This window comes from Neophocaena asiaeorientalis, unplaced genomic scaffold (assembly GCF_003031525.2).
Source record: "Neophocaena asiaeorientalis asiaeorientalis breed wild unplaced genomic scaffold, Neophocaena_asiaeorientalis_V1.1 scaffold264, whole genome shotgun sequence".
In the NCBI taxonomy this organism is placed as follows: Eukaryota; Metazoa; Chordata; class Mammalia; order Artiodactyla; family Phocoenidae; genus Neophocaena; species Neophocaena asiaeorientalis.
The window spans coordinates 996216-1023434 of record NW_020185332.1 but is presented as its reverse complement, the minus strand read 5'-3'; the positions used below and the strand labels follow the sequence as shown (position 1 = coordinate 1023434).

Genomic DNA, 27219 nt, shown 5'->3' with positions numbered 1-27219 from the left:
CACACGACTTAGAGTCAGAGGACTGGGCTCTGTGACCTTGGGTAAATGCTTCTTAGGGTCCCAATTTTCTCATCTGGAAAACGAGGATGGCAATGATTTCCTTGTCACGAGGTACACAGAATAACAAGTGCTTTGCAGGAAATACAAAGTATGGTAGGACATCCTAATGGTTAGACCGTGGGCCCCAGAGCTGGGGTTCCTGTGTTCAAATTCCAACTTCCCAGCTAGGCATTAGTTACTAGGGCAACTCACTTCACAGCTGGCTGCCTTGTCTCCCCGCATGCCTGTATGAAAAAGCAGCTGGCAGGTACTATAGGTAAAGGCAGCCCCTGACCTTGGCAAAAGGAGGAGAAGGGAAGGGGGTGGGAGACAAACTGAGGGTAGGTCTCGGTTACCAGAGCAACCTTACATCTACCCAGCAATTTACAGTTTGCAAAACCCTTCTTTCCAAGGATCTCCATTGCTTTTCTGTCCCCCTCCCCACGTGTAGTTCATAGCCAGGGTTATTTATCAGGTGTAAATAGATGAAAACCCCAAGCAGCTCAGAGGAGGCAGGTGGCCTGGCCAAGGTCACAAACAAGTTAATAGCAGAGTCACAGCCAGAACTCAATCCTGCAAAGCCTGCCTGCGCTGGGCACCTGTTCCCACAAAGGGAAGAGGTAAGACCCGTGAGAGTTCACAGGGCAGTGACTGCCACTCCCCAGTCCAGATGGCCTGGCAGTCTCAGGGCAGAGCATTCCTGTCTGCAGCAACAATGATGCCTCCACACACCCCCGAGCTCTGCTCCAGACCCTTGCCTGCACTGGCTCTGGCCCAGTGGTGATGCCAAGGCCAGGGGTTCTGTTCCCGTTGGAGCCCCATGGGATCTGGCCCTGCCCACCTCCTCCCCAGCCCCCTGCCCTCCACCATCTTCTAGTTTCTTAGACACATAAAGCACAGTCCCTCCTCAGGGTCTTCACCCCTGCAGTTCCCCCTGCCAGGAGCTCCCTCCCCATCCCCAGGCTTCACGATTCATCCTTCAGCTCTCAGCTTCATACCCTTTTCCCTGATTTCTCTATCCTCCCATCTGAAGAAGGTCTCCCTAATATTGGCTCCCATCACCCCACGTTCTCTTCCTTCATGGCGCCCACTGAAGATATTGTTCTCGATTTACTTGGGGGGACAGTTATTGAAAGCCTGTCTCTCATTAGGCTATTAACTTCATGGGTAGACACCCCAGCTCTTTTGTTCACCCCTGAACATCCACACCTGGCCCCAGCACTGAGTACAATAAGCATTCAGTACATGCTGACTGAATAAGAAGTAAATGAATACATTGTTTAGTCATTTGAGAAGGCATGAAATAAATGTTTGTTAAACAGATGACCCTCTTTCTGAAAAGGTGCAGTAATTACTGTCATAAGGACACTACCAAAATAAATATTTTTCTTTTCCTGCCTTCCCCCATGCCTCTGTGGGACTGGATATAAATAACACCTTGCAGTTGTATATAACAGAGTAAAAATTCAATTTATGTCAGATCCCACACATTAATCTTGTGAGGTAAGTAGGCAAATGTTGCTATCCTCAGGATGGTGCCCAGGGAAGCTAAGTGATTTCCCTAGCTTCACATGAGGTTAACGGAAGTACGGAGAGCAAAGCAGGGCTGTCACCTCTGCCCTGATCAAGCCAGACCTGCAGCCCTTCCTACATGCAAGAGGAGGGTGGAGAAATCTGGAAATGATGCCTTGCTGGGCAGTGAGCTCCCTGAATGGTCGTGTCCATCTTATTAATTCCTGTCTCTTGATCACCTGGCCTAGAGCCTGGCACATAAGAGGTGCCTGAAAATCAATTGCAAAATCAACAAATGATATTTTGCCTGAAAAAGAAAATGGCGGGGGGGCAGGGAGAGGTGAGAAGTTTCATAAACATCTAACAAGCTGTTATATGGAAGACAGAAATTTGCTCTAGGACCAAAATAAATACCCTTCTCCCACTAAGAGTAGTCCAAATCCACTTGGGCTTCCTTAAGAGAGTGAGTTCCCTGTCAACCGATGTAATCAAATTGAGCTTGAACAACCATCTCTGGCTGTGACAGCAGCAGGGGCTCCACATTACACAGCTTCCTGGGCTTCCATTTGCATATGAAGAATGTGTGAATGATGCGCCAGAGGCCCAGGCAGAGACGACTATGAAGAGAACAGGGTCCGTGGTCCGCAGGGTCCCATCTAACCTGAAGAGCCTGTGATCCCCTGGTCTGCGTGTAGAGAAGGATCAGTATCCACATCCTGATCACCTAATTCGAAGCCTCCAGCCCCATGGACATGAGGCCTGGGGTCTGGACCAGAGGATCTCACAGCTCATCTCTGAGCTTCAGCTACTCCATCTCACTTTTGGCCCTTGCTCTCCCGATATGACTGTGCTGGAGTCAGAAAACTGAACCGCCACCCCTCAGTGTGGATTCCCTGCTGTCCCCTTGGTGCGTCTTCTCCTCCCTCCATCATCTGGGAAAGTCTAGCCGCAGTGCTGGGGTGGCTACCTCTCTGAGAGCCAACTCCCAGGTGCCCCCACCTCCACCAGCACGCAGGAGCCCTTGAGTGGGGAGAACAAGGGTGCAGCTGGAAGGAGGCCCAGCTGGACCAGAGACAGAGGAGAAGAGGGAGGCAGCCATTGCGGGACCGGTGCCAGCTCCCCGTCACCTCTGAAGGTCATTTGATGCAGCTGTCACCTCTGGTCCTCCCCTCTCCGTGGGCAAAACAAGAGGAGAACTCTAAAATGGGCTCCACCAAGGAAAAGGGAAATTCATGAAGGGGAAGGTAGTAGGGGTGGCAGAGGGGGGAAGCCAAGCAGGAAGAAATTCTCACTTCCAGCCTCAGCTTTACTGATCAGAGGCCATCGTCACACCAGCACCAGCGCAAAAGGCCCAATGGGTTTGTATCCACTCGCCAACTCCCAGGGCCAGGCCTTGCTGTCTCCGGGGTCAGGGAACCCAAGAAAGTACCCACTAAAGGCCGAGATCATCCCTTCTGCTGCTGGAGCTTAAGGAGCCAGGCCCCCAGCCTTTTGCGGGAGGGGATATTTTGACTTCCTTATAGTCCCCTCTATATTTCAATGGCAGACATTGAAATCGTCAAACCCTACAAACTGCCTATTAGCCCCACAGAGACATGGAGATATTCAGACCCAAACCCTGCCTTGTGGGCCTTCGGGGCAACTTCTGCAAGGAGGCCATGGAGGGAAGAACACAAAGACATAATGTGACACAGAGACAGCAGGTTAAACAGCAGGGCACCCAGAGCCTGTCCTGGGCTTCTGGGGAGAGTGTATTCCTTTGGCTGGGGAGACTGGAGCCTAAAGGCTGTGTCCCATCCCCACAAGCTAGGGAGTAAGGAATGTGGAGGGGACCACAGGCCATGCTCCCTCCCTGCCGGGATGCCCTGGCCATAGATTTGGGCAATTGATTAACCTAAAGCCAACCCGTTTACATGGGTCGGGATGCCTTGATTGTGGAGACTCAAACTGGGGTATCTTCCTAACATGAGGATAGGGGGAAAGGGCTGGCTTCAGATCAAGTTTTAAAGGAGAGAGGGTACAAGTATGCTCTGCCCAGGTCTCCCCTCCCCACTCGCTTACACCAACCTCTCTCCATCCTGGCAATCTTGGAGATTAACATGTTACCTCCTCAGGTAACAGAGCTACATTTTAGCAGGAATCTTCTGGAGACCAGGAAATCACCCAGAAGAATCTCTCTAACATGTAAATTCCCGGCTCATCAGTGGGAGGGGTACCGAGAGGCCCTGAGACATAGCAATTTGCATGATGCCTTTTCCCTAAGAAACACTCCCTCAGCTAATACCACGTTCGTAGATCCACCTCTGTCCAGATCTGGCCCAGTCTCGAGGGAATAGCCCTGGCTTTGGAGTTAGACCTAAGTTTGAATTCTCTGTTCTGGTTCTTGGCTGAAGCACCTCTGGCCGGTTACGTGACCTCTCTGTGCTTCTGCTTCCACATCTGTGATCTGGAAATCACACAACCCACTGCAAAGCACTGCCAGAAGACCAGAGGATGAGCACCCATCACGGCGCTGGCACGGCGCTGGCCCCGCGGGTTCCACCGCTGGATCGTATGGCTCCCCTTGCTCTGCACCCTGCTCTGGGAAATGAAACACTTTCCCCAGGCAGCTTCCCAGATCTTAGAATCAGTCGTCTCTCGTTCTTAGCAGGCAATTAAGACCTCCACTGTCCTTCTGCCCCCCTGGATATGCAGCACTTGCAAAGGAAAAGAGCTATCATCTGGAATGAGAACACACTGTAATATATTCATCATTCCAACCAGCTGGGGAGCTGGGGGAGGGAGAGGGCCACTTTGGGGGAAGGATATGAACAGTTCCAGCTAACCAGAAGTCCCTCATCACCTTTAATTCTCCCAGAGGGAGCCTGTCCAGGTTGAGTTATCTTCTGTGGGAAGGAAAAGCAGCTCTGGCCCTTTTAACTTAACACGGATCATAGAGCAGAGAAAATATAACAGCCCCAAACCACTAAGCACTCTCCAACTAGATTTTCCTGGCTCTGCCAAAGAGGCAAGCAGCAGCCACAGTTAAAGGAATGACATATATTTTCTGGAGAAAGTGGAAGGTGCAGGCGGTAGGGATCCCAGGGGAGCTGGTGGGGCATCAGCCCACGAGACCTCAGAGGCAAGCCCCGGCCAGGGCAGCCCGGCAAAGAGGCGGCCGCTGAGTCAGGGTTTCTGGGGATGGATGGCCGTGTTGTGGCACAGAGCACAGGCCATTCCACCTCTCTCCAGAGCACAGGACATCCCACCTCTCTCCGTCATCCGCCCCTTGACTGCTGTGATGCCTTAACATATGCATGAAAATTGCAAGTCTCGTAATTCACCCAGATGGTGGAAGCTCCCGAATTGTTCCTTCTCAAGAGACAGCTGTTCCACCGCTGGGCCATATGGCTCCCCCTGCTCTGCACCCTGCTCTGGGAAATGAACCACTTTCCCCAGGCAGCTTCCCAGATCTTAGAATCGTCTCTCCCTCTTAGCAAGCAATTAAGACCTCCAGCTGAGGCGTCCACACTGTTGCACGCCTGGTTTGTACACATGTTAGAGCGGCGTTTTAAAGCTCCATCAAGGTAAATCTAGGGGGCAAGGCATGCCGGCTTTGCCTTCTACTCAAGGGGAACGTCTCCCACCACAGAGTCAGAGACAGGCTGCCCAGAAGTCAGCTCACCTTTTGTCTGCTTGGGAGCAGGGTGAGTCCTCACCTGACCCAGACACACCCTGGAATTCCAGGCTGGAAACGACCTTCAGAGCTCCTATTGTGTGCCTCTGATGGAGGCTCATTTCAAAACAGATAGAGACAGACAAATCTTACGCCTTCCACCATTTGAGTTGTAAAGTTATTAGCAAAGACCTTTAAGACTAGCTTGTGATTTAGGAATGCTCGAACCTCCTCAATGGAAGATTAAGAGTGTCAGTGGGCAGAGAAGCTTCCTATCACTGGCAGGCTAGGTCCTCCGACCCCTCTGGGACACCTGCAGGCTAAACCCAGGGCCTTGATGATGCAGATGTAGACTTTCTTTTTTCTTTTTTCGTTGAAGTATAGTTGATTTACAATGCTGTGTTCATTTCTGCTGTACAGCAAAGTGAGTCAGTTATACATAAATATACATTCTTTTCCATTACGGTTTATCACAGAATATTGAATATAGTTCCCTGTGCTATACAGTAGGACCTTGTTGTTTATCCATCCTTTATATAATAGTTTGCACCTGCTAATCCCAAACTCCCAATCCATCCCTCCCCCACGCCCCTCCGCCTTGGCAACCTCAAGCCTGTTCTTTATGTCTGTGAGTCTGGTTCATAGATAAGTTCATTTGTGTCATATTTTGGATTCTACATATAAGTGATATCACATGGTATTTGTCTTTCTTTTTCTGACTTCCTTCACTTAGTATGGTAATCTCTAGTTGCATCCATGTTGCTGCCAATGGCATTATTTCATTCTTTTCTACGGCTGGGTAGTATTCTATTGTATCAGTATATATGTACCATGCAAATGTAGACTTTCTTTCTTCGCTCTCCAGGTGGAAATCCTGTAGTCCATGCCATGCCCTGGAGCAAGGAGAGCCGTGACTGGCGCCTGACTCCACCCCACTGTGACACATACCACGCGCTCAGTAATATGTATTTGCTATTCTTTCTGACAGTTTCAGACATTTTCTTTAGGAAGCCAGGGAAGGGAGCCTGTGCACCTCCCAACCCTCGGCTCCTTCTCAGATCTGAAAATTGTGACTCCTTTGCCCTTGACCTAGCAGGGAAGCTCTGTGCTAGATGAGTGTTAGCTGTGATGATAAGACGGGGAGGAGGAGAAGATGGTTATCTCTACTGCCTGATGGGCAAGTTGGGGTCAGCTGGGGCTGGTGATTACAAAGCCCCATCATATTGTCTTATAGGACAGGGTGGATGCGCCTATTTTGTAGACAAAGAAAGAAAAACTCCGAGAGGGAGGACGTGTCTGAGTCACTCACGGGTCAAAGTACGAAGTTGGGCTGCAAAGCAGGCTCCTCACTTGCGCAGAGCCTGGGCACCAATGACAGGGAGACCCTGGCCAGGGGAGGGGGGCATCCTTTTACACATAAGGTTCCTAAGGACTTCCCAGCCCTGGCTTCTTCCACATCAGTGCACTGGAAACCCGGCTTCACCGTTTCCCAGCGGTGCCCTTGGGCAAAGCGTTTAACTCCTCTGAGTCTCAGTTTTACACGTGTAAACAGAGCAATCATTCCTGGAAAGTCATCTTGAGGACAAAATGAGGTAACACATACAAAGGCCTGACATCAAAAGTGTGAGTCCCTCCTTTAACTCCCTCTTTGGGAAGGTGAATGTCCCCCAAAGGAGGTCGTTATCTAGGACGTGTCCCAAATGGGCCCAAAGAAGTTTCTCCACCTCGCCTGCAGTCCCCTCTCCGCACCTTGCCAAGCAGTTAAGTCTTTAGGAGAAACTGTGAGGGCCTGCACCAGCCCCTTGGTCCTGCCCCTGCAAAGCTTATGAACCTCTCGCCCACATGGAACTTGTCAAGATAATCCCAGGGATATGGATGTCCACCACCTTGAAACAAAGCAAACAGCACTTCCAAAGGGCTCTGACTGTTCCATGATTCTTTGCCAATCACGTTGCCTCTATTTGGTTCTTCCTCCAATTCATTTCACTAAGAACAAGTGCATGTTTCCATTTTCCATACTCCCTTGGCCTTAACTTTGCCCATTTACTTCAAAATGAGAAAAACCTTTGCCCCTCAGTCACCATAATTGAAGCTCCTGTTTCATAGAAGTTCAGAGCCGATAGGTCTCTGACATTACAGATGAGGGAGCGGAAGCCCAGAGGGGTGGGCGCCTCCTCCCGGTTGCACAGCAAGATGACAGCCACATGGGTGACGGAGAACTCCATCTCTGAAAGCTGGGTCAGGGCTCACATCTGCCAGCACCACAGTGGCCTCAAGCCCCCAGGAGGTGGCCCCCTGCTCAAGGCAAAGCCCAGCTCCTCCCAACCAGGGATCAGTGACCCACTGCTCGGAGCCAGAAGCCAGCGCTGGGGAGGACTCTCCGACAACACTGCTTCGTGCCCCCGACCGTGGAGGCCCTCCAACCCAAACCATCTCATCAGGCACTAGATGGCATTCGACTTTAGGGCTGAAGACCTCAGCTAGGTTCAAACCCAGCAACAGGCAGAGAATGTAGCCCCAAACCTGGATCTTGCCTCTGGGGTTTCCATGCAGAGAGGCAATTAAAAAGGAGGAGGGTGTGCTCTGATTAGAAAAAGACAAGGGCAGCCACTGCCACGAAGCCACAGAGTCTGCCCCAGGGCTTGGGCCTGCTCCTTGGGATCGAGGTAAGAGCCCAGAATAGGAAAGGGAAAAGCAAGGCGAGGAGGAAGAGAGAGGCAAAGGAGACCCTGCGTGGCCTCCTTCTGCAAGGCCCGGCCCTGCCCTGCCAGACGTGCCTCCCCAGAATCAAATCGGCTGGTACTGCTTTATGTAAATCCATTGTGCAAAAACAAGATTAAAACAGACAAGCAGAACAAAGCATCGGTCTCCCTAACAAAGGCCCCTCCACTTAGTAAATTAGCCGCTCTTTCCACCTGACACACTTTTAAAGGGAGATCTTCAATTACCACTGCTGGTGGGGCAGAACTACAAAAGGTCTGTCCGGTGACTTTATTCTCCAAGACCACGGCAGGCATTGAAATGGTTTTATGTAACAGAGATACTAATCTAGTCCATATAATTTGGAGAATCCTTTATGGGAGGACTGAAGGGCATTTGCGACCTTTGTTTCAAAGAGATTTTCTGCAGCTTATGCATTTACCTTGCCAAAAGCTAAGCTGAGCTGAGCAAACAGAGTACTCTAAATCACGCTCGCTGCTGATTTACTATCAGGCCTCTGCAGTTTGGTGGATGGAACCTTGTGGATAAACAGAGGCCAAGGCCTTGGTCCCTCCACCTGGCCATACCAAAGGGATAGGGGCCACATTCAAGTTGCCCCCTGACCCCCAGCTTCCAGATTTGGGATTTCCTCTTTCCTTCTCTTCGGTCCAGCTCAGCACAGGGTAAAGGTGGCCAGAGGGCCAGTTCTTTGCCCGGCCAGGGGTGGGACTTGGCTTTTGCCCTTGGTCCCAGGTCTGTCTCCATCCCGGGGAATGAGATCGATAGTGTCGCCTGGCTCCCCCTTCCCACTCCACCCGGAGCAAAGATGCGAGGCCGGCTCCCTAGGTGACAATTCAGCACCACTGGCTGCTTGCAGAGGAGAAGGAGAAAGCGAAGTGGGAAAGGATGATGGGCAAGGTGAGTCTCAGGAGAGCCAAGGGGGACACGTGCGCACAAGCTCTCAAAACACACAGCAGGCAGACGTGCACTCGACACACGGGGTACGGGGGCCCTGCCCACGGGCAGACACACACACAGCAAGTGTGTACACGGAGAACATGCATGTGCACACATCACATAAGAGGGGAGCTCTTCACACAGTGAAACCTAACACGCACGAACATACACGTGCACATGTAAGAAAAGCGAGCACTTCCACAGCACTCGCCACGTGCTTGGCTTGCACAGATTCACTCATTTCATCTTCACAACAGCCCCATGAGGAAGGCACTCTTGCTACACCACCTTACCATGGAGGAAACAGAGGCACGGAGAAGCTAAGTAATTTGCCCACACACGAAGGCGGGAGGCAGCAGTCCAGTGCCAGGGCCCGTGCTTTTGACCTTTACATTGTCAGGCCCTAGATGCCACACAGACACCCCTCTCATGGGTTGAAAGCAGTGCCCCCCCCACACCCCGAGCCAGATGCTTAAGCTGAGACGCCCCTTCCTCAAGGATCCAGACATATTACATCTCCAGGGTCAAATAAGACCCAGGTGCTCTGGTTCAGGGGAGAAGGGTACTGAGTATTAAAATATTGAAAAACCTCTGCTCTGGTTGGTCGGTGGTTGCCACCACTGCCCCTCTCCCAGCCCCCTCCATCTACCCATAATCCAGTACCTACAGGGTTAACCCCCAGCCCCACAGCAGGCCTCTAAGACCCTATTCCATTCGAACCCTATTGGTAGAAGTTCTATACCTTTAGTTAAATATTTTCATTCTTACCCCCAGGGACAGACAAGCTGGGGGCAGTGGAATATGTGCCTGCAACAAGTTGACGGGACCTGACTCTCAAGCCTTCCCTGAGTGTTGGCCGATGCCTGGCCCGCATGGTATGAGGAGGTGGCCAGCTTCCCCAGCCTGTCCCCACCCCACCCACTTGACGGGCAGCTGATCAGAGCCCTTCAAAGCCAAGAGTACTGAAGTGGCCATCAGGGGGCAGACGGAGGCTCTGAGTCACCATTTTCACCCTCACTGAAGCCACTCAGCTGTCCTGAATCAGAGAGCAAGCATTAGAGGAGGGCTGGGGACTACATGTCCATCGTCCACGAAACCCAGCAATGGCCACTTTGTGAAACCTCTCTGCTACAAAGGCCAGGAGCCAGAAGGGAAGGAAGAGCTCCATAAATCAGAAGGCATTGCGGGAAAAATTTCACTGCCTTCGCATGACTGCAAGCTCAGCCCAACACAGAGGTTCTGGGACAGCAGACTCAGTCCCCACAGAGCCCCGGAACAGGCTCTCCAGACTCTTCACACACATGTAACACTAAGCTCTGGGGACCCAAGGGGATGGAGGGAGTAGGGATGAGAACCCTAACTGGGGCAGGCCACCCTTCACTCTGGGGTCTCGGGGCCCTGCCCAGAAACCACTCCTTTGGGGGTCCTTGGAGGGTCCCCAGGAAAAGCCAGCCCACATGTTCTCCTTCTAATCAATAAGGCTGCAAAGGCATGTTCCCTGCCGGGCCCTGGGCTGGGTGCTTGAGATACAGAGGGGTCCTGGGCCTCTGCTCTCAACAAGCTCACCATCCAGGGAGAGAGAGGATAAAGAAGTTGACAGTTGTAAGGGCAGTTGTGGGGGAAAGGGGCTGAGATCAGGACCCGGAGGGGAGAGGACGAGGGAGGTGTCCCGTGGGGCTTCCCAGACACCAGGCAGCTACGCGCGGAGTCTCCAAAAGCCATTAGGCAGAAACTGTGGAAACAGGACCAAGGGTTCTAAGCAGGAGCAGCCTATACACAGTCCCAGAGAGTGGGTGTGTGGAGAATTCAGGTGCCAGGGTGGGGTGCTGAAGATCAGCAGACCCAACGAGACCCTGGGGAAGCGAGATTCAGAATGATAAGGAGTCTGGGGTACAGCATTTAGAGAAAGCAGCAGTGGGAGGTGCGGGGGGGAAGTCTTGAATCAGATGGGAGGGGCGAGGCAGAATTGGAAGAGTTGAGAAGTACCTGATCACTCAGTATTTTCTGAGTCCCTACTATGTGCCTGGCACAATACAAGCCATTGTAGACCATACAGTGACATGTTTTTAAAAAGTTGCTCCTGGGCTTCCCTGGTGGTGCAGTGGTTGAGAGTCCGCCTGCCGATGCAGGGGACACAGGTTCGTGCCCCGGTCCGGGAAGATCCCACATGCCGCGGAGCAGCTGGGCTCGTGAGCCATGGCCACTGAGCCTGTGCATCCGGAGCCTGAGCTCTGCAGTGGGAGAGACCACAACGGTGAGAGGACCGTGTACCGCAAAAAAAAAAAGGTTGCTCCTGCCCTTAAAAGCTTACAGTTCATCTGTTTGTTCTTTCATTTATCACTTACTGAACACCTACTATATGCCAGGTGCTGTACTAGGAGTAGAGCTCTCAGCTAGGAGCAAATCAAAGTCCCTTGTTCCTACTGAGCATATGTTCTAGTTAGGGAGACAGAAAATAAAAAATATATATCTTATGTCTCTATGCCAGGTAGTGACAATGCTAATTAAAAAACAGAATAGGTGGAGAAAACCCTAATTCGAAAAGATACAGGGAATTCCCTTGTGGTGCAGTGGTTACGAATCTGCCTGCCAATGCAGGGGACATGGGTTTGAGCCCTGGTCTGGGAAGATCCCACATGCCACGCAGCAACTAAGCCCATGTGCCACAACTACTGAGCCTGAGCCTGCATTCTAGAGCCCGCAAGCCACAACTATTGAGCCCACATGCCACAACTACTGAAGCCCATGCACCTAGAGCCCGTGCTGCACAGCAAGAGAAGCCACCACAACGAGAAGCACAGACACTGCAACAAACAGTAGCCCCCGCTCGGCACAACTAGAGAAAGCCCCTGCGCAGCAATGAAGACCCAATGCAGCCAAAAATAAATAAATAAAATATAAATAAATTTATTAAAGAAGAAAAGGTACATGCACCCCAATTTCATAGCAGCACTATTTACAATAGCCAAGACATGGAAGCAACCTAAATGTCCATCGACAGATGAATGGATAAAGAAGATGTGGTACATATATACAATGGAATATTACTCAGCCATAAAAACGAATGAAATAATGCCATTTGCAGCACCACGGGTGGACCTAGAGATTATCAGACTAAGTGAAGTCAATCAAATATCATATGATATTGCTTAAATGTGGAATCTGAAAAAAAATGATACAAATGAACTTATATACAAAATAGAAACAGATCCACAGACATAGGAAAGAAACACATGGTTCCCAAAGGGGAAAGGGGGAAGGAGGGATAAATTAGGAGTATGGGATTAACAGATACACACTAATAATAAAATAGATAACCAACAAGGACCTACTGTATAGCACAGGGAACTATACTCAATATTTTGTAATAACCTATAAGGGAAAAAGATTCTGAAAAAACCAGATATATATATATGTATGTATAACTGAATCATTTTGCTGTACACCTGAAACTAACACAACATTTTAAGTCAACTATATTGCAATAAAAAAAACAAAACAAAACAAGATAAGGGCAAACAAAGATGTCAGAGAGGGGATCGCTATTTCAGACAGGGTGGTCAGGAAAGACTCTGATAACGTGAGAAGATACTAAGTGAAATAGGGAGTGAGCTACATGGTGTGTGTGGGAAGAGCATATGGGCAGAGGGAACAGCAAACAGGGCTTCCTGCGTGCTGAGGCGGGAACACGAGGCACAGGCAGAAAGAGCAAGGAGGCCGGCATGGGAGGGAGAGTGCGGGAGGAAAGGGGTCAGAGTTAGCTGGGGCCAGGCCACGTGGGGTTGAGAGCACGGTGAGAACATCAGAGAAGCAGCAAACTCCCAACAAAGACCAGAAGTTGGAGGTGGTATTCTGTAGACATTGAGGGAATTCAGAAGATGGGAAGTGGGAGCCTTTAAGCAGTTTCCATAGAGAAGTGGGGAGTTAGCCTGGGGACAGGTTCGCTATTTCACAGGCTTTACTCGGCCCAGGACACCAGGAAGGGGACTTAAATAAATGCCCAACTGCTCTGACACTAATAAAGGCTTCCCCTCAGAGGCCACCCAGTCCGGATAGCAGAGGTTTAATTACAGTTGCAGCTGGTAATGAAGAAGCAGCACCTACATCTTTCCCCAGCTGTGTCAGCACAAAAATCCCTGTTGACACTTGCTGCAGGGGGTGGGGGGCATTGCTAGCAGGGAAGCGCAGGGCTAGGCCAGACCAAAGTCAAGGGGCACAGCCACGGCTCACCCACCCCTGCACATACCTCCTAACTTGTCTTTCAGCCCCTCCATGGTCCTCCACGCTACTGGCCCCAGAGCAGTGGCTTCCTGACACCACCGTGAGCATGTCACTGACTGCTTTAACCCTTCAATGACCTCATGAAATTGTCCAGTCTCCTCAGTGTGGTGCTGAGGGTCCGGCCCGGCCCAGCCCCTTCTCCCGCCACGTTTTCACCTGTGCTCCTGCTGGAAGTGTACTGATCCTGTCTGCTCTTTCATCTTTGCTCAGGCTGTCCCCTCTGCCAGAGAATGCCCTCCCTCACAAAAATAATACGAATGGCAGCAGCTAACATGTACCGAGCTCTTATTCTGTGCTGGGCTCTGGCCTAAATGCTTTCTTTGTGGTAACTCATTTAATCCTCATGGCAGCCTAAAGAGGTAGGTACTTAACACAGCCCTAGCTTATTTTACAGATGAGAAAACCAAGGGAGAGAGAGGTGAAATAACAGTCTGAGCGTCGCACAGAAGGAGTGGGCTTCAAAACCCAGGCTCTTAACCGTTGCCCATCTCTTGTCCTCCAGCCAAGTTCCTACTCATCTCAGGCTCAGCTCAAAACTGACTTCCTCCGAAGAGTCTTCTTTGATCCCCCTGGCCTTGGATTCCCCAGACAGAACTGGTTGCTTCTCCCTAAGATGTCTCTCAGTATTGGCGGTATGAGTCTATTTCATTCATTCAGTCACTCACTCGTTCAATGATTATTAAGTACCAGGCCCTGGGTATACTCCATGTAGAAGACACGATTCCTCTGCTTCAGGAACTCACTTCTGAGTGGGAGAGAGGGACGGGTAAGGCAGCATCACACCCAGTGGGACAGAGTGACAGAGGGGACCCAGGGGCTGTGAGCTCAGAGCACCTGGAACCAACTACCACGTGGCTCCCAAACCTCCCACACTGCCAGGTGGTGCCCTGGAGTGAAACACAAGGAATCCAAAACAGGTGCTGATAGGAGGGGTGTCCAGAGAACCCACTGGGCCTTGGGGGTGCCTGGACCATGAATTTACTCATTCAACAATTATTTACTGAGGGCCTGAAAAGTACTCACAAGTGAACAAGAGCAAGTCTTTGGTCCTTCTTTCCCACCGTACGTGAATTTATCACTTGCAGCCTTAAGCGTCAGTATTTTATATGTTTGGTCAGCGTGAATCAGCCGCTCTGGGCATCCTAAATCAGTGCCCTAAGCCCACAGACGGGCGACGAGATGGTGGTGGCTGCACCAGCTTCGGCTACTCAGCGGGGACCTGCCGGGGCAGCTAGGCAACTATTCCTTCCCCACCACCAGCCTGGTGACACCCTCTGTGTCCTTGCCTGCTTATTTGAAGGGTGCTTATTATACTGTGCTGAAATCTTTTAAAAGTTAAAGATAGTATTACATATATATGTCTACTATATGTATATATACACACATACATATATATAAAACCATTTTTCCCACTAGACCACATGCTTCTTATTCGTCTCTCTATTCCCAGGATTCCGTAGTGCCTTCAAGGCACAGGTATCTAATAAATGTTGATAGATAGATGGACAAATGGAAGGATGAATGTTGTTCTAGGTAGCAAAGCTCAGCGCCAGGTGTTGGTGACCCAAGGGAGTGGCAGCAGCACTGTTTCTGGTGAGGGCAGCTGGCAGGATTCCCTAGGGAGCCTCTTAGAGGGTCAGCAGAGAATTATTTTACCTGGCAGCTACGTGTTTCAGACAGGACCCACAGCTCTGTGTACACATGTGCGCACACACGCACGCACACACACACACACACGCAGCAATCCCTAGGACTCACTACCCTCATCCTGGCACCTATCAGACTCACCTACACACACACACACACACACACACACACACACACGCAGTAATCCCTAGGACTCACTACCCTGGATCCTGGCACCTATCAGACTCACCTTAGCAAAATTTCAAAATCAAACCGGTTTGCCCTCAGTCCCTTCCTCTCCCTATAAACCTCTCCACCTCCCCTCTTATTTCACCCCCCCTTTCCTCTCCTGGCCACAGGTCTCTCCTGCCGAGAGAAAATCCACTGAAGGAGGGGAAAGTACAGGATTGCAAGTTGATCTCAATTCCTGGGCTGCACCTGTCCATGTGGACGCATCACTTAGCCTCACCCAGCTGCCGTTTCCTCTGCTGTACAGGGTGGTAACAATAATGCTCACTTCTCCAGCCTGTGAAGACCAAGTGATACGCCCTATGGGAAATGCTGGGTAAACCACCAGAAGTTACACTATTGTTTTACTATGTTTTGTTATGTTGTTGGAAGTTACCAGTCAGTCCAAGAGAGCACTGAATTCAATGTCACAGGGTCTGGTTATAAGTCTCCCCACTCCACCACTAGCTATACACCAGGGGCAGTTCCAGTGACAAGGTAAAAAGTGCTAATGTAGGCACCCCTGCTACAAAAATGCCTCCCAAGCAAAATTAAAATAGTTTTAAAAATACACACCTGAACTCTAATAAGAGAAAGGTAAATCCCCAAGTGTGAGAAAAAGGTGCGGGTAGTTTATAGCAGTCGCAGAAGGTCAGGTGCTGAAGCTAAGGTAGCCCAGGGAACGTCAGCCCTGGCTAGCTGCTACCCCTAGTCTTCAGCCCAGGCCGGGAGCCTGGGGGTTAACACCCACATGGGCAGACTGGGCCTTGGCACTTGCCAGCTCCATGGAGGGGATGCTTGAAAATGCTGCCTAACCAGCCTAAAAATAAACAGGGATTGTGGATGAGGAAAAATGTCTCCCACAGGAAGCAGAAAACAGGAGGGGGGAATAGGGAGTGACTGCTTAATGGATACGGGGTTTCCTTTAGCAGTGACGAAAATGTTTTAGAACTAGAAAGAGCTGGTGGTTACGCAACATTGTGAATGCACTAAATGCCGTTGAATTGAATATCTCAAAATGGTTTATATTATGTGAATTTCACAGCAATTTTTTTTTAAAGGGAAGACCCCTAAGCCTTCACCACACACATCGTGGAATCTCAAACCAAATTATCAATGCAAAAACTGGTCATGAGCCAGTGAAAAACATTAGAGTGCTTAATAAGAAAATGCAAAACTAATGTGTAGGGCTCTTGCACAACCTGGGACATGGGGGAGGGGCAAAAAGGCTAAAGAGTTCATAGCAAAAAAAAAAAAGAAGAAGAGGAAAAAAAAATTACAACCTATATGAGGGAACAATCCATGGTCAGGAAGAATCAGCTGTCTCCAAAAACAGGAGAACTGATACTCCAGGAACCTGATCCAATAGAACTAAGAGCTCAAGATAGAATTATCTAAAGAGACTACAAAAGGAATATGTTTAAAATAACTAAAGCAATAAAAGAAGGATTAGAATACATAATGAAAGAATAGGACACCATGGGAAAGAAACATGCAGATTTGAAAAAGAAACAAGAGAACTAGAAATGAAACAAGTCATCATTGGAATTAAGACCTCAAAAGACAGGTTAATTAGCAGAGCAAAAGGATTTGAAACAAATGGATATGAGGAAAATGTCCAAGATACAGCCTGGAGAGATAAAGAGATGAAAAATTAGAGCTTAGGAGAGATAGAGGAGGCAGCAGTGAGACAGCCCAACAGTTTGGCGCTCGAATAGGAGAGAATTGGGAGAATGAAGGAAAGGAGATATTTGAAGAGATATGCCTGAGAATTTTCCAGAACTGATAAAGGACATGAATCCTTAGCTTGAAGAAGATGTATACCTCTGGGAAGCCAACAGTATGAATAAAAATAACCCCACACCCAGACACATCCTAGGGAAACCGCAGAGCACTGCAATGACAAAGTCCAGAACACAACGGAAAAACATTCTCAAACTGCTGAAGGAGAATGACTGAAAACCTCGAATTCCATCAGCAGCTAAACCACCAACCAAGCGTGAGAGCAAACTAAAGGCATCTTCAGACAAGTAAAACATTTAAGAGTTGATCACTTCATAGACTCTTCTGGAAAGAGCCACTAAAAAAAGACCCTTCGGGCTTCCCTGGTGGCGCAGTGGTTGAGAGTCTGCCTGCTGATGCAGGGAACACGGGTTCATGCCCCGGTCCGAGAAGATCCCACATGCCGCGGAGTGGCTGGGCCCGTGAGCCATGGCCGCTGAGCCTGCGCGTCCGGAGCCTGTGCTCCGCAACGGGAGAGGCCACAACAGTGAGAGGCCCGCGTACCGCAAAAAAAAAAAGAGACCCTTCAAGAACAATGAAGCCAAACCAAGAAGGGAGAAGTGAGAGGCAAGAGGTGGGAGCAAAGAAACCAGTCAACGTGAGTTACATTTCCATTTAGAAGACAGTCACTGTACAAAACAACTGCAATAGTAAAGCAGGGGCACCTAAATCCCAAAATGGCGTGAGGCATTTACTGGAGTTAAGTTTTACGCACCCCTCAGGTTCCTGTGGTGCAGCCAATCTCCCAGATCTTCTGCTGTGGCTCCCGGCCCCTCAGCCACCATCACACGGACGGACAACCCAACTAGGTACCCAAGTATGCTGAGCACTCTCCCGGGCCACAGCTCGGCCCAGCAGCCACATACCTGGAGTTTCTGGCTAATCCCTCAGCTTCTGGATTTGGATGAAAACCACATGGCCCCGGGTGGGCTCCGGCATTCCCAGCAGCCACTGAAAGGGCTAGACTACATGGTCTGGAAGTCGGGGGGGAGTTACTGCTCCACGGGGGGAGACTCTGACCAAGGGGAAATAAGAGACAGGGAGGTTGTGTAGAGAAATTCCCCCTGTTTGCTGACTACTCTGAGACGTGCTCTCTTCCTGTTACCCATCAGGAGAAGCCCTGAATACCAAGGGGATGCACCTGTTAAGAACCCGCTGGGCTCTTTGCAATTGACCGGAAGCTGAGGTCAGCACAGCAGCCATGACTTAGCGTAACGAAGACCAGTGGTTTTTCAAAGTGTGGGTCCCATTCCAGTAGCACCAGCATCACCTGGGAACCTGTTAGAAATTCAAATTCCCCAGCTCCACCCCAAACCTTCTGAATTTGAGACTCGGAGCCTGGGGCCCAGGAGTCCGCATGGTAACAAGTCTTCCAGGTGATTCTGAGATTAGGTTATCAGGTGTTCAATAAAGTATTTGCATGAATGGTACATTGTAATTACTGTGGCATCTATGGCACCTGTGATAAACATTAATACTACTCACTAAATATCTCTGGCCCTCCGCCTTCAAGACCCGCCAGACCCTCTACTCTCTGCCAAGCCAACCAGCAACATTGCTCCATCAGCCTGGGTCCTGGAGTGACATTGACAAAAAGCAGACCCCAGCTGGCCCACAATGGACAAGTAATATGAACAAGGAATAAAATCTTATTGTTTTAAGCCACTGGGGTTTGGGTGTTGTTTATCACTGCAGCGTAACCCAGCTCATCCAGTCTGACATGGGCCAATATTTTCAAAGAACAGAGCTTCCCGAAATGCTCACCGCCCTATCTCGCAAGAAAAGAGAAAGAAGGAAATGTGTTGTACCCACTGATCTTCAGGAAATGTCTGATGCTTGGGCAACCAAGAGCGGCCAGGACTCAGCTGTCTCTGTAGATAATGGGAGGGGACGGGCAGCTCTGGTGCAGATGGTTCTAGAAGGGCTGCCAAGGGCTCTGGGATGAGGGTGGCAGTTCTGGGTCAGAGGAAATGGTACAAAGAGGAGGAAAAATAGGCCACCCTGCATCTGTACCAAGCTTTATGCTTTCCAGGACACTCTCACTCATTGTTTCATCTTTCCTCCTTCCATGCACAGGGACGATCCATCCTATGCCACCGTGGGCCCAGAGAGGCAAAGGGACTTGCCCAAGATTGCACAGCAAACTGGTGGCAGAGTCAACCAAGGTTTTCAGTCCCAGGCAAGCGTCCTCCTAGCACCTGCCAAGAACAGTCTCCAGGAAGGTGGTTTTGGAGGGAGGTCGATGTCCCCCTGTCCCTTCTCAGAGCACAGGTGACGCTCTTGTACAGGGTCCTGAGGACTCTGGCATCAAATGGGTTCTCACCAGGTCCTTGTGAACTTGGAGGTTTCTGGCCTCCAAGGGGTGGAGAGGGAGGAATGGAGGTTCAGGGGCTACAGGGCAGCAGCTCATGAGTGCTCCCAGGTTTACAAGCTTCTCATCTGGCACCTAACACCCTGGGCACCATCCTTCACCCTCTCACTACCATTTCTCCCTCTCACAAGTTCCCAGACCCTGGGGTCTCCCCTGTCTCATAGAGAGACAACAAAGCTCGTGGGGGACTGGCTGGTTCCCTCTCCCTTTCCTCCCATCACAATAAGCAGGACAGAGTCCTGGTAACGGCTGACACTCACCTGTTATGGGTTGAATTGTGTCTCCCTAAAATACATATGCTGAAGTCCTAACTCCCGGCAACACAGAATGAGACCTTATTTGGAGACAGGGTCTCACAGAGGTAACCAAGTTAAAATGAGGTCATCAGGCTGGGCCCTAATCCAATATGACTAGTGTCCTTATAAAAGGGGAAACTTAGAGACAGACATTCACAGGGAGAAAGCCATGTCAAGAACAGAGTTATGCGGCCACAAGCCAAGGAACTACCAGAAGCTAGGAGAGGGGCTTGGAAAAGATCTTCCCTCCCACATGGTCCCTCAGAAGGAACCAACCCTGCTGACACCCTGATTGTGGACTTCTAACCTCCAGAACGGGGAGACAATAAATTCCTGCTGTTTAAGCCACCTAGGCTGTGATGCTCTGTAACTCTTTACCCTGTAACTTCCTGATCCTCATTCCATGTTTCCCCTTCTTCCTAAAATCACCTCCACTGACATCCCTCTCTGCACTGCATCCCCTCAGTGTCAATCAGAACATGACTTACAAGTGGCCTAGCACCGAGCTGGTACCCAGGAAGATACAGAAATGAATTTGAAGTAGAGACAGTTGGAGGCATCAAAGAATCTAGACTGAGTGTGTGGTCCCAGATTCAAGTCCTAGCCCTGCCACTGTTGTGCTTTGGGAACCTGGGAGAAGCCCCTTCCTCACTCTGGACGTCAGTGTCTCACCTGTACTGTGATAAGGTTGAATTAAATGATCTGAGTTTCCTTCCGGCTGTGAAATTCTGCAGTTCTCAGTCAAGATAATACATGTTTGTGATCATTTTTGTACTCTTCCCTAGAGGTTTTTTTTTTTTTTTTTTTTTTTTTTTTACGGTACGTGGGCCTCTCACTGTTGTGGCCTCTCCCGTTGAGGAGCACAGGCTCCGGACGCGCAGGCTCAGCGGCCACGGCTCACGGGCCCAGCCTCTCCGTGGCATGTGGGATCTTCCCGGACCGGGGCACGAACCCATGTCCCCTGCATCGGCAGGCGGACTCTCAACCACACTGCGCCACCAGGGAAGCCCTTCCCTAGAAGTTTATTCTTGTAACCTCACCCTAGGGTCCACTTGCTTCATGAACCTCTTTCCTCACTCCCATGACCACCTAGACTCTGACTAGTCCCTACCCATTTCCCTGGATCAGGCCCCATCAGTTAACATGCTTGCAAAGCAGAATGAGAAGGCATTTAATAAATACTGGGTTGAAACACCCTTCAAGGGCTTCCTCTTCTGTCTGTGGCGGATTTCTCCTTAACACTCAGCAAGAGGGCGTGGCTAAAAGACAACCCCTCCTCTTTAGTCCTTTATACACCCTACTTTATAGAGTTGCCTGTCAAAGCACCGACAACACCCTGTTGCACGTATTCGTGAACCAGACCACCTCCTCCCACCAGGTCGCAGGCTCCCCGAGGCAGGAACCATCTCTCTTTTGCATCTACATTCCCCAGCATTTGCACAGTAGGAGGCAACAAATATAAGTGGAGTGGATAAACATGGGCACATGGCAGAAGCTCTTCACCGTGGGTTGGAGGACCCTTAAGGGATCCATGAACCCACTGAAATTGTATGCAAAGGAATGTGTGTACGTGTAGGTTTATCTATGTAGTGCGCATTTTCCCATGGAGAGGGTCCGTGGAGCCCTGAGAAATTAAAAGAAAAGCCAAGGCTGAAAAGATGTTAAGACCCAAAGCCATGAAGTAGGGAGGTGACATTTATTAAGCCCCTACCCTGTGCTGTGCCTGGTGGTGTAGGTGTTACTATACCTGCTTTGCATGAATGGAAACTGACGTTCTGAGAGGTGACATCTTGGTTCACGAAGACAGAAGTAGCCCGTCCAGGGTGGTTCAGAGCAGACTCTGGAGCCACAGAGCCTAGGTTCAAATCCCAATACTATCACTTTCTAGTTCTGTGATCTTGGTCAAGTTACTTAATTGCTCTGTGACTCAGTTTCCCCATCTGTAAAATGGGAGAAATGAGGGTACCTACCCCAGAGGGCTCTTGTGAGGAGTTGATGTGTTAATGTATGTAAAGTGATCAGAATGGTGCCTGGCATGGGGTGTGTACCCTGAAGGCGATGACGAGGAGGGTAAAGAGGAAGATGCTGGGACTGGCAGAGCTGAGCTGCAAACCCAGGCCTTGCCCTTCAGTGCCATTACTGCCAGCACCCAGCATGCCACAACGCCCCATCTCGCTGCTGAAACTCTCCTGTGCCCTCCTAGGAAAAGCCTTCAGACCTGAAAGGGGCTTTTCTAGCTTGGCTTCCTGGAGGTGGACAGGTCTGTGGCACCAGTTCGGCAGGCAGTCCCTGGCCGTTACAGAAGGAGTATGTGGGAGGTTATAAGCGACCTTTCCCGGCCAGCGAGACTGAGCCTATACAATCACGACACTCTGCTTCTGCTCTGCTCTTCATTTTCCAAGAGCTTTCCCAACATCCACGAATAGAAATTAGAAAGGGGATGCGCTCATGCATTCCTGGAGCCCCACGCTGACCTCCAAAATCCCTTTATCATTGCCCTGAGTCCATCGCTGTGCCCTGAGCTCCAAATGGCCACTCACAACCATCCCGCTCAGGCTTTATAAATCCCGTGTCCCACCCCACACCTGACTTTCACTCTGCTTCGAGCAGACAGAGCAGCAGCAGTAAAGCCTTCAACCTGATCTAACTTCTACACCTGGGACCCCCCAGTAACCCCATCCCAGGTGAAGTGTCAGCCAAGGCCTTGTTCCAGCCCAGTCTTCTGCCCTGCTCCTGGGAAACAGCCTTTTGGGGTTTGCTTTGGGTGAGTATCTTTGTATCTTTCCTGCGAAACCATCACTATTGTACTTATTCTCGAGAGCACTTTTCATTTATTCCTGTAATGCAATTAGAATCGAGTTTCTTTAGCATTAGGGGAGATGTAACGTCAGTAGGGGAAAATTGTCGTTTCATTCCCAATGTCGATATGCCCACTCTGCCCAAATTCTCTCTCTGGTGCTAGCTTGCTCTACCCTCCCGAATGGCAAGGAGAATACTAAAAAGGAGATTCACTCTCCAAATCTGCCTCCAGATGAAGAGGCAGAAGCTCTGGGGCTGGATTCTCCTCTCAGTCATTAAACGGGGGCTCCTAGCTACTCTGACACTCTCCTGCAGTTGAGGGAACCCCTAATGCCCAATGGAAAGCTCCATACTGGCCCCGTCTACTGTTCAATGGTGAGCGGGAAAGAGTCCTCTAGACTCTGACAACAGGACCCTACAATCATCCTCCCAGAGAGGTTGAGTGACTTGCCCAAAGTAACGTGCCTGGGAAGATGGGACCAGAACCCAGATCTGCAGGCTCCTGGGTGTCTCCTACTACATGACAAGGCCCTCCACCCAGAGGGCCTGTGGCCGCCAGAAACTTGGCCCTTATCTCCCTGGGGGCACTAAGGCTTCAGTTTTCTGTAGACACACAGGGGAAGAGATGACATGAATCTTTTATGCACCCACCTTTTCTTCAGTGTCTCCCAGTCCTTTTTGGAAATCCTCCCATTTACTGGAACCAGTCCCTTGTGAGCTTACTCTTGCCATCCTCCTTCTAGGTGCTACGATCTTGCCATCCAATGATCCCACCTTCCCTGCTTCCTCACTTCCATCCATCCATCCATCCATCCATCATCCATCCATCTCTCCATGCATCTCTCCATCTCTCCATCCATTTATTCACTCCCCTCTTCCTTCCTTCTTGAGCACCTCAGCTCTGCGCCAGGCGCTCAGCACGTCTTCCCCATTGCTCCTCAGAGCACCCACTCCAGAAGAATCCACTTCTCTCCTGACACCATCAAAGCCTAGAACTGCTGTGCTAACATGCACCCTCTTAGGAGGTTAATCTGGTAGACAAATCTGTGCTAATGCATTTGCACCAGACCCATTATCCCCTCAGAACCGGCAGCAGGCAATGATTTCTGGAGCCTTCAGGTCAGCTGAGGCCTGCTGCCCAGGGCCTGGATAACAGGCCTACCTCCCTTTCCCTTGTTCCCCTTCCCTCCCCTCCCCACTGCAGCCCCCACATACGTATGCAGAAGTCTCCGCTTTCGTAGTAGCCAGGACAGCACTGGGACCTCCGCCGGTACATGGTCCGGAGCCCACGCCGATACGCTGTCTTATAACTGATCCTACGGCACAGAAAAGAAAGCCACTTGAAAGTATTGAAAATCAATCACTCCTGTTAGAATGATATTCGTGTTAAGCTATATCAAGGATGCCATTCAATAATTACTTTAAAATGCATGGTGGCTTCGAATATGATGGAACACAATAAAGAAAAATCGATGGTGGGATCTGGGCCATTGTGATGCAGAATGTATCACTGACATGGCCGCAGCATTTGCTACACCTGCTGACTTCTCGCCAATCCCTTCAGAGCGATACTTAGAAGGGCTGCAGAAAACACTTTCTGGACAGTAACTGGGGACTTCTGAAAACCTCCAGACCCAGAGCTGGAGCAGCCCATGGGGTGACCTTGATAGGAATTGGGCCCTGAGAGTTTCTATGCCAACTGCCACCACCCCAACCATGATTGCTCATGGCCCTGTGGGGATTGGTCTACCCAGTTGGAGAACTGAAGCCAAGTCAGCAAAAGGACCCTCTGAGTCTGACTAGGTCCCAGACAGTAGATTAATCTCCCTCCCACCAAAAATAACACCCCCTGGGAAAGAGCTCTGCATGCCATCTTGGGAAGGCTCAGAACCAGCTCTGCAGAGGAAGAAGCTAAGATCCAGAGAGCAGAAGCTCTGGACGGGGAGTCAGAGACCTGGGTTCCAGTTCTTATGCTGACCTGAGTGTTGAGACGTGGTCCTGTGCCACAGAGATTTATAGGCAAAATCACTCAGTCTCTATCTGAGGCAGGTAGCATTATTATGTCCCCTTTATTTCTTTCTTAGAGTTTTTACTCCTATTTCGTTTTATGTACTCTCCTCCTTTGTTTTCTGGATGAGAAAACTGGGAAGTTAAATCACTTGTTTGAGGTCACACAGCTAATAAGTTTCAGAGGCAGAATTCAAACGCAAGTCACTCTAGTTTCAAAGCCACTGGGCTTAACCTACTGCCCTTTGCCAGTTCCCAAGGGGTGGCTTTCTGGGCTAATGGGATGGCCATCATGAAGCAGTAGGACAAGGGAATGAATGGTGTGAGGACAGAGTCCTAAGGAGGGAGTCAGAATTGGGTACTGACAGGCAAAGCGCCTTCCTCACACATAAGGTCAAAATGGAGGAGATTTGAAGTGGCCATTAAAGACCAGAGAGAGGAAGTAACTTCCCACGGTCAAGGTGTAACTTGGACTCAACCCAAGTCCTCGGGCCTTGAAGCCAGGGCTCTTTCACTTCCCCACCAGCACCCCAGAGGAGCCTGCCCTGTGGACCCCTCGTTGAGGGGCAGAGCCACGGGGTCCAGTCACTGGAGATGCCTATAGCCTGCTTTCCATGGAGGGTCAGGCCAACTTGGGCAGGGAGTCCTACAGCACAGGCTGGGCCAGCCCTACCAGTGCTTACAGCCCTCGCTTTATGACAAATGACAGTGCAGGACTCCAGGGAAATCTGTGATATTTGGAAATGTCACAAACTAAGGTCATTCTACTTTGTCAAAAATCCATAAGGGAAGGTAAGTAAGCCAGCCTCTAAGTGAAGCTACTTCCCCGGTACAGGAAGGCAGCTCCCGGCAATTTCAGTTGTATAAGCCTCCGAGATAAAGAATGACTCAGGGTTGACTAAGAAGTCACTCAATCCATGCCTCCCACCAAACAGAGTCATCCCCAAGCGCTTCCAGTGGAGAGGTGGTCTCAGAATCATTAAAGCCTCCCTAGAGAAAGATGTCCCCCACTGCTTCTACCTTCCCATCCTTGCTGGCTCCTTTCCTCTGGAAGGAGAGGGAAGGGGCCAGGGGCCAGGCTGCTATCAACCACAGGACAAGCTGAGGGGAGACCCAGCAACTAGAAAGTGACAGGAGAAACCCTAGAAAGGAGACAGCCACAAGGAGGAAGCCCCATATTCTTTGTAAAATCTCTGCCCAAATTTCTGGCCCCTGAATTACACGTGTACAGGGCAGGTTCCAAGCAGTCCAGCAAAGCCTGAAAATATGAACTTACAGAGTTTGGAAACTGAGTTTAACCAAGTTAATTGGCTGCTAAAACAAACAAGCAAACAACAGCAACAACAAATTTGGAGGAACACAAGAGAATTCAGTCTCTACAGTCTCTGTTGTTCATAACACCCAGAATACAATTCAAAATTACTAGACACGTTACAGAAACTAGAAGATTGTACCTCTGTCAGAAGCAGTCAAGGAAGACCAACCCTGAGATGACCCAGATGTTGGAATTAGCAGACAAGGATTTTAAAGCAGCTATTATATCTATGTTCAGTGTTTCACAACAAGTTACTAGCAAAACCCGCAAAGAAAACCAGGACTTTGGCCTTCCAGCATAGAGCAAGTTTCCCCATCCACATTTCTGTCCCCCATGATTCCTGCATAACCTTGAAGAGCGACCCGGCCCACAAAAGAGGAAGCAAAAAAATCTGGAAACAACACAGATGCTCAGAAACTACGAAACGGGCCTACCAGGTAGCCTCTCTCTCACTCCCTCACTGACCCTTCACCTGCTGAATTTTCACCCCTCAAATAATAAAGCTACCTTGCCTGCATCTAGTACCTCACTTTTCCCCACTTCCCCCTGCTCTTTTCACAGTATTTGCACATCCCTGACCCTGCAGGTAGGTGGGGCAAGGATCATTACATGTTTGATGAGTACACAGGGAGTCCCAAAATAGAGTGACTTGCACAGGGTCATCCAAGAAAACATGTTTTCTCTTCCTTCCTCTCCTGTCTCTCTGGTGCCATGAGGGCATGGCATGATTTCCAGGAGGACTGCAGACAAGGAAGCAGAATTCCCACGTGCAGTCGTTCAGATGGAGTGCTTCCCATGGGCAGCCTGACCAAGGCGCCAAGAGGTGCTGGTCTATAGCCTGCACCCTGTTCTCCAAGCCAGGTACGCTGCACAGGGCTACATGTGCTCTGACGGGGGCCCTCTGAGGTTGGATTTCCCCCAGAAGCAGACCCTGAGGCAAGGATGCAAAAGCAAGTAGCTTATCTGGGAGATGATCCTAAGAAGCACTGGGAGGGGTGTAGTAAAATGAGACAGGAAAGTAAAGGCAGCCAATTCAGGGTGTACTTTTGAGCAGCTTCCCGCTGTGGGTGACTGAGGTTCCATGCCGCTGGGGACCACAGATATGTGCAGAACATGCCTCAGAGTTGGGTAAGGAACTTCTTACCCTAAGGGTAAGGAAGCTTCCACTAACTCCCCATCTGTCATTGGGTGAGGGATGCCCTCCAAGGGCAGTAATTCTCTAGCACTTCTAGCCTGCCCTGCCCATAAGCCGCTCTGACTACAAAGAAGCCCTCAGCAGAGCCTCTCCCGTGAGTACCAAGAGTGGGTACCAAGGGGATGCAGGCGGTGCACTGACTCCATCTGCTAGGGGGGCAGGAAGGTGAGCCTGAGGGCCTGCCTCTTTCCCCCCACCTCACCATCTGAGAGAGGTACTCACCGATGCCTGGTACACTTGAACCAGTTGAGGATGTCTGTGCATCGCGTGTAGTAGATCTGATCAAAGGGGTGTGCGTACGATTCCTGGACGGTCACGGCATAGCTGAGAACCAGACAGGAGATGGAAGCTGTGGTCAGCCGTTGGGAGGCAGAGCTGATATTCGGGATGGGGTCTCACTCCCCAGGGGAGCCAGGCCCCACAGCCAAGAGGCCAGGGGCTCCAACCCCCCCCCCC

The 27219-nt window shown here is 50.3% G+C and overlaps 1 protein-coding gene across 1 annotated transcript in view; it reads right to left on the bottom strand.

The window, feature by feature from the left end:
- Positions 1 to 27219, bottom strand: part of MEGF11 (multiple EGF like domains 11) — a 352130-nt gene that overhangs the window by 193494 nt on the left and 131417 nt on the right. The window contains exons 3-4 of the mRNA XM_024735135.1: positions 26986 to 27087; positions 23462 to 23562 (exon numbers count right to left, since the gene is read on the bottom strand). Coding sequence (XP_024590903.1) covers positions 23462 to 23562; positions 26986 to 27087 — 203 coding nt within the window. The remainder of the gene's footprint in view (positions 1 to 23461; positions 23563 to 26985; positions 27088 to 27219) is intronic.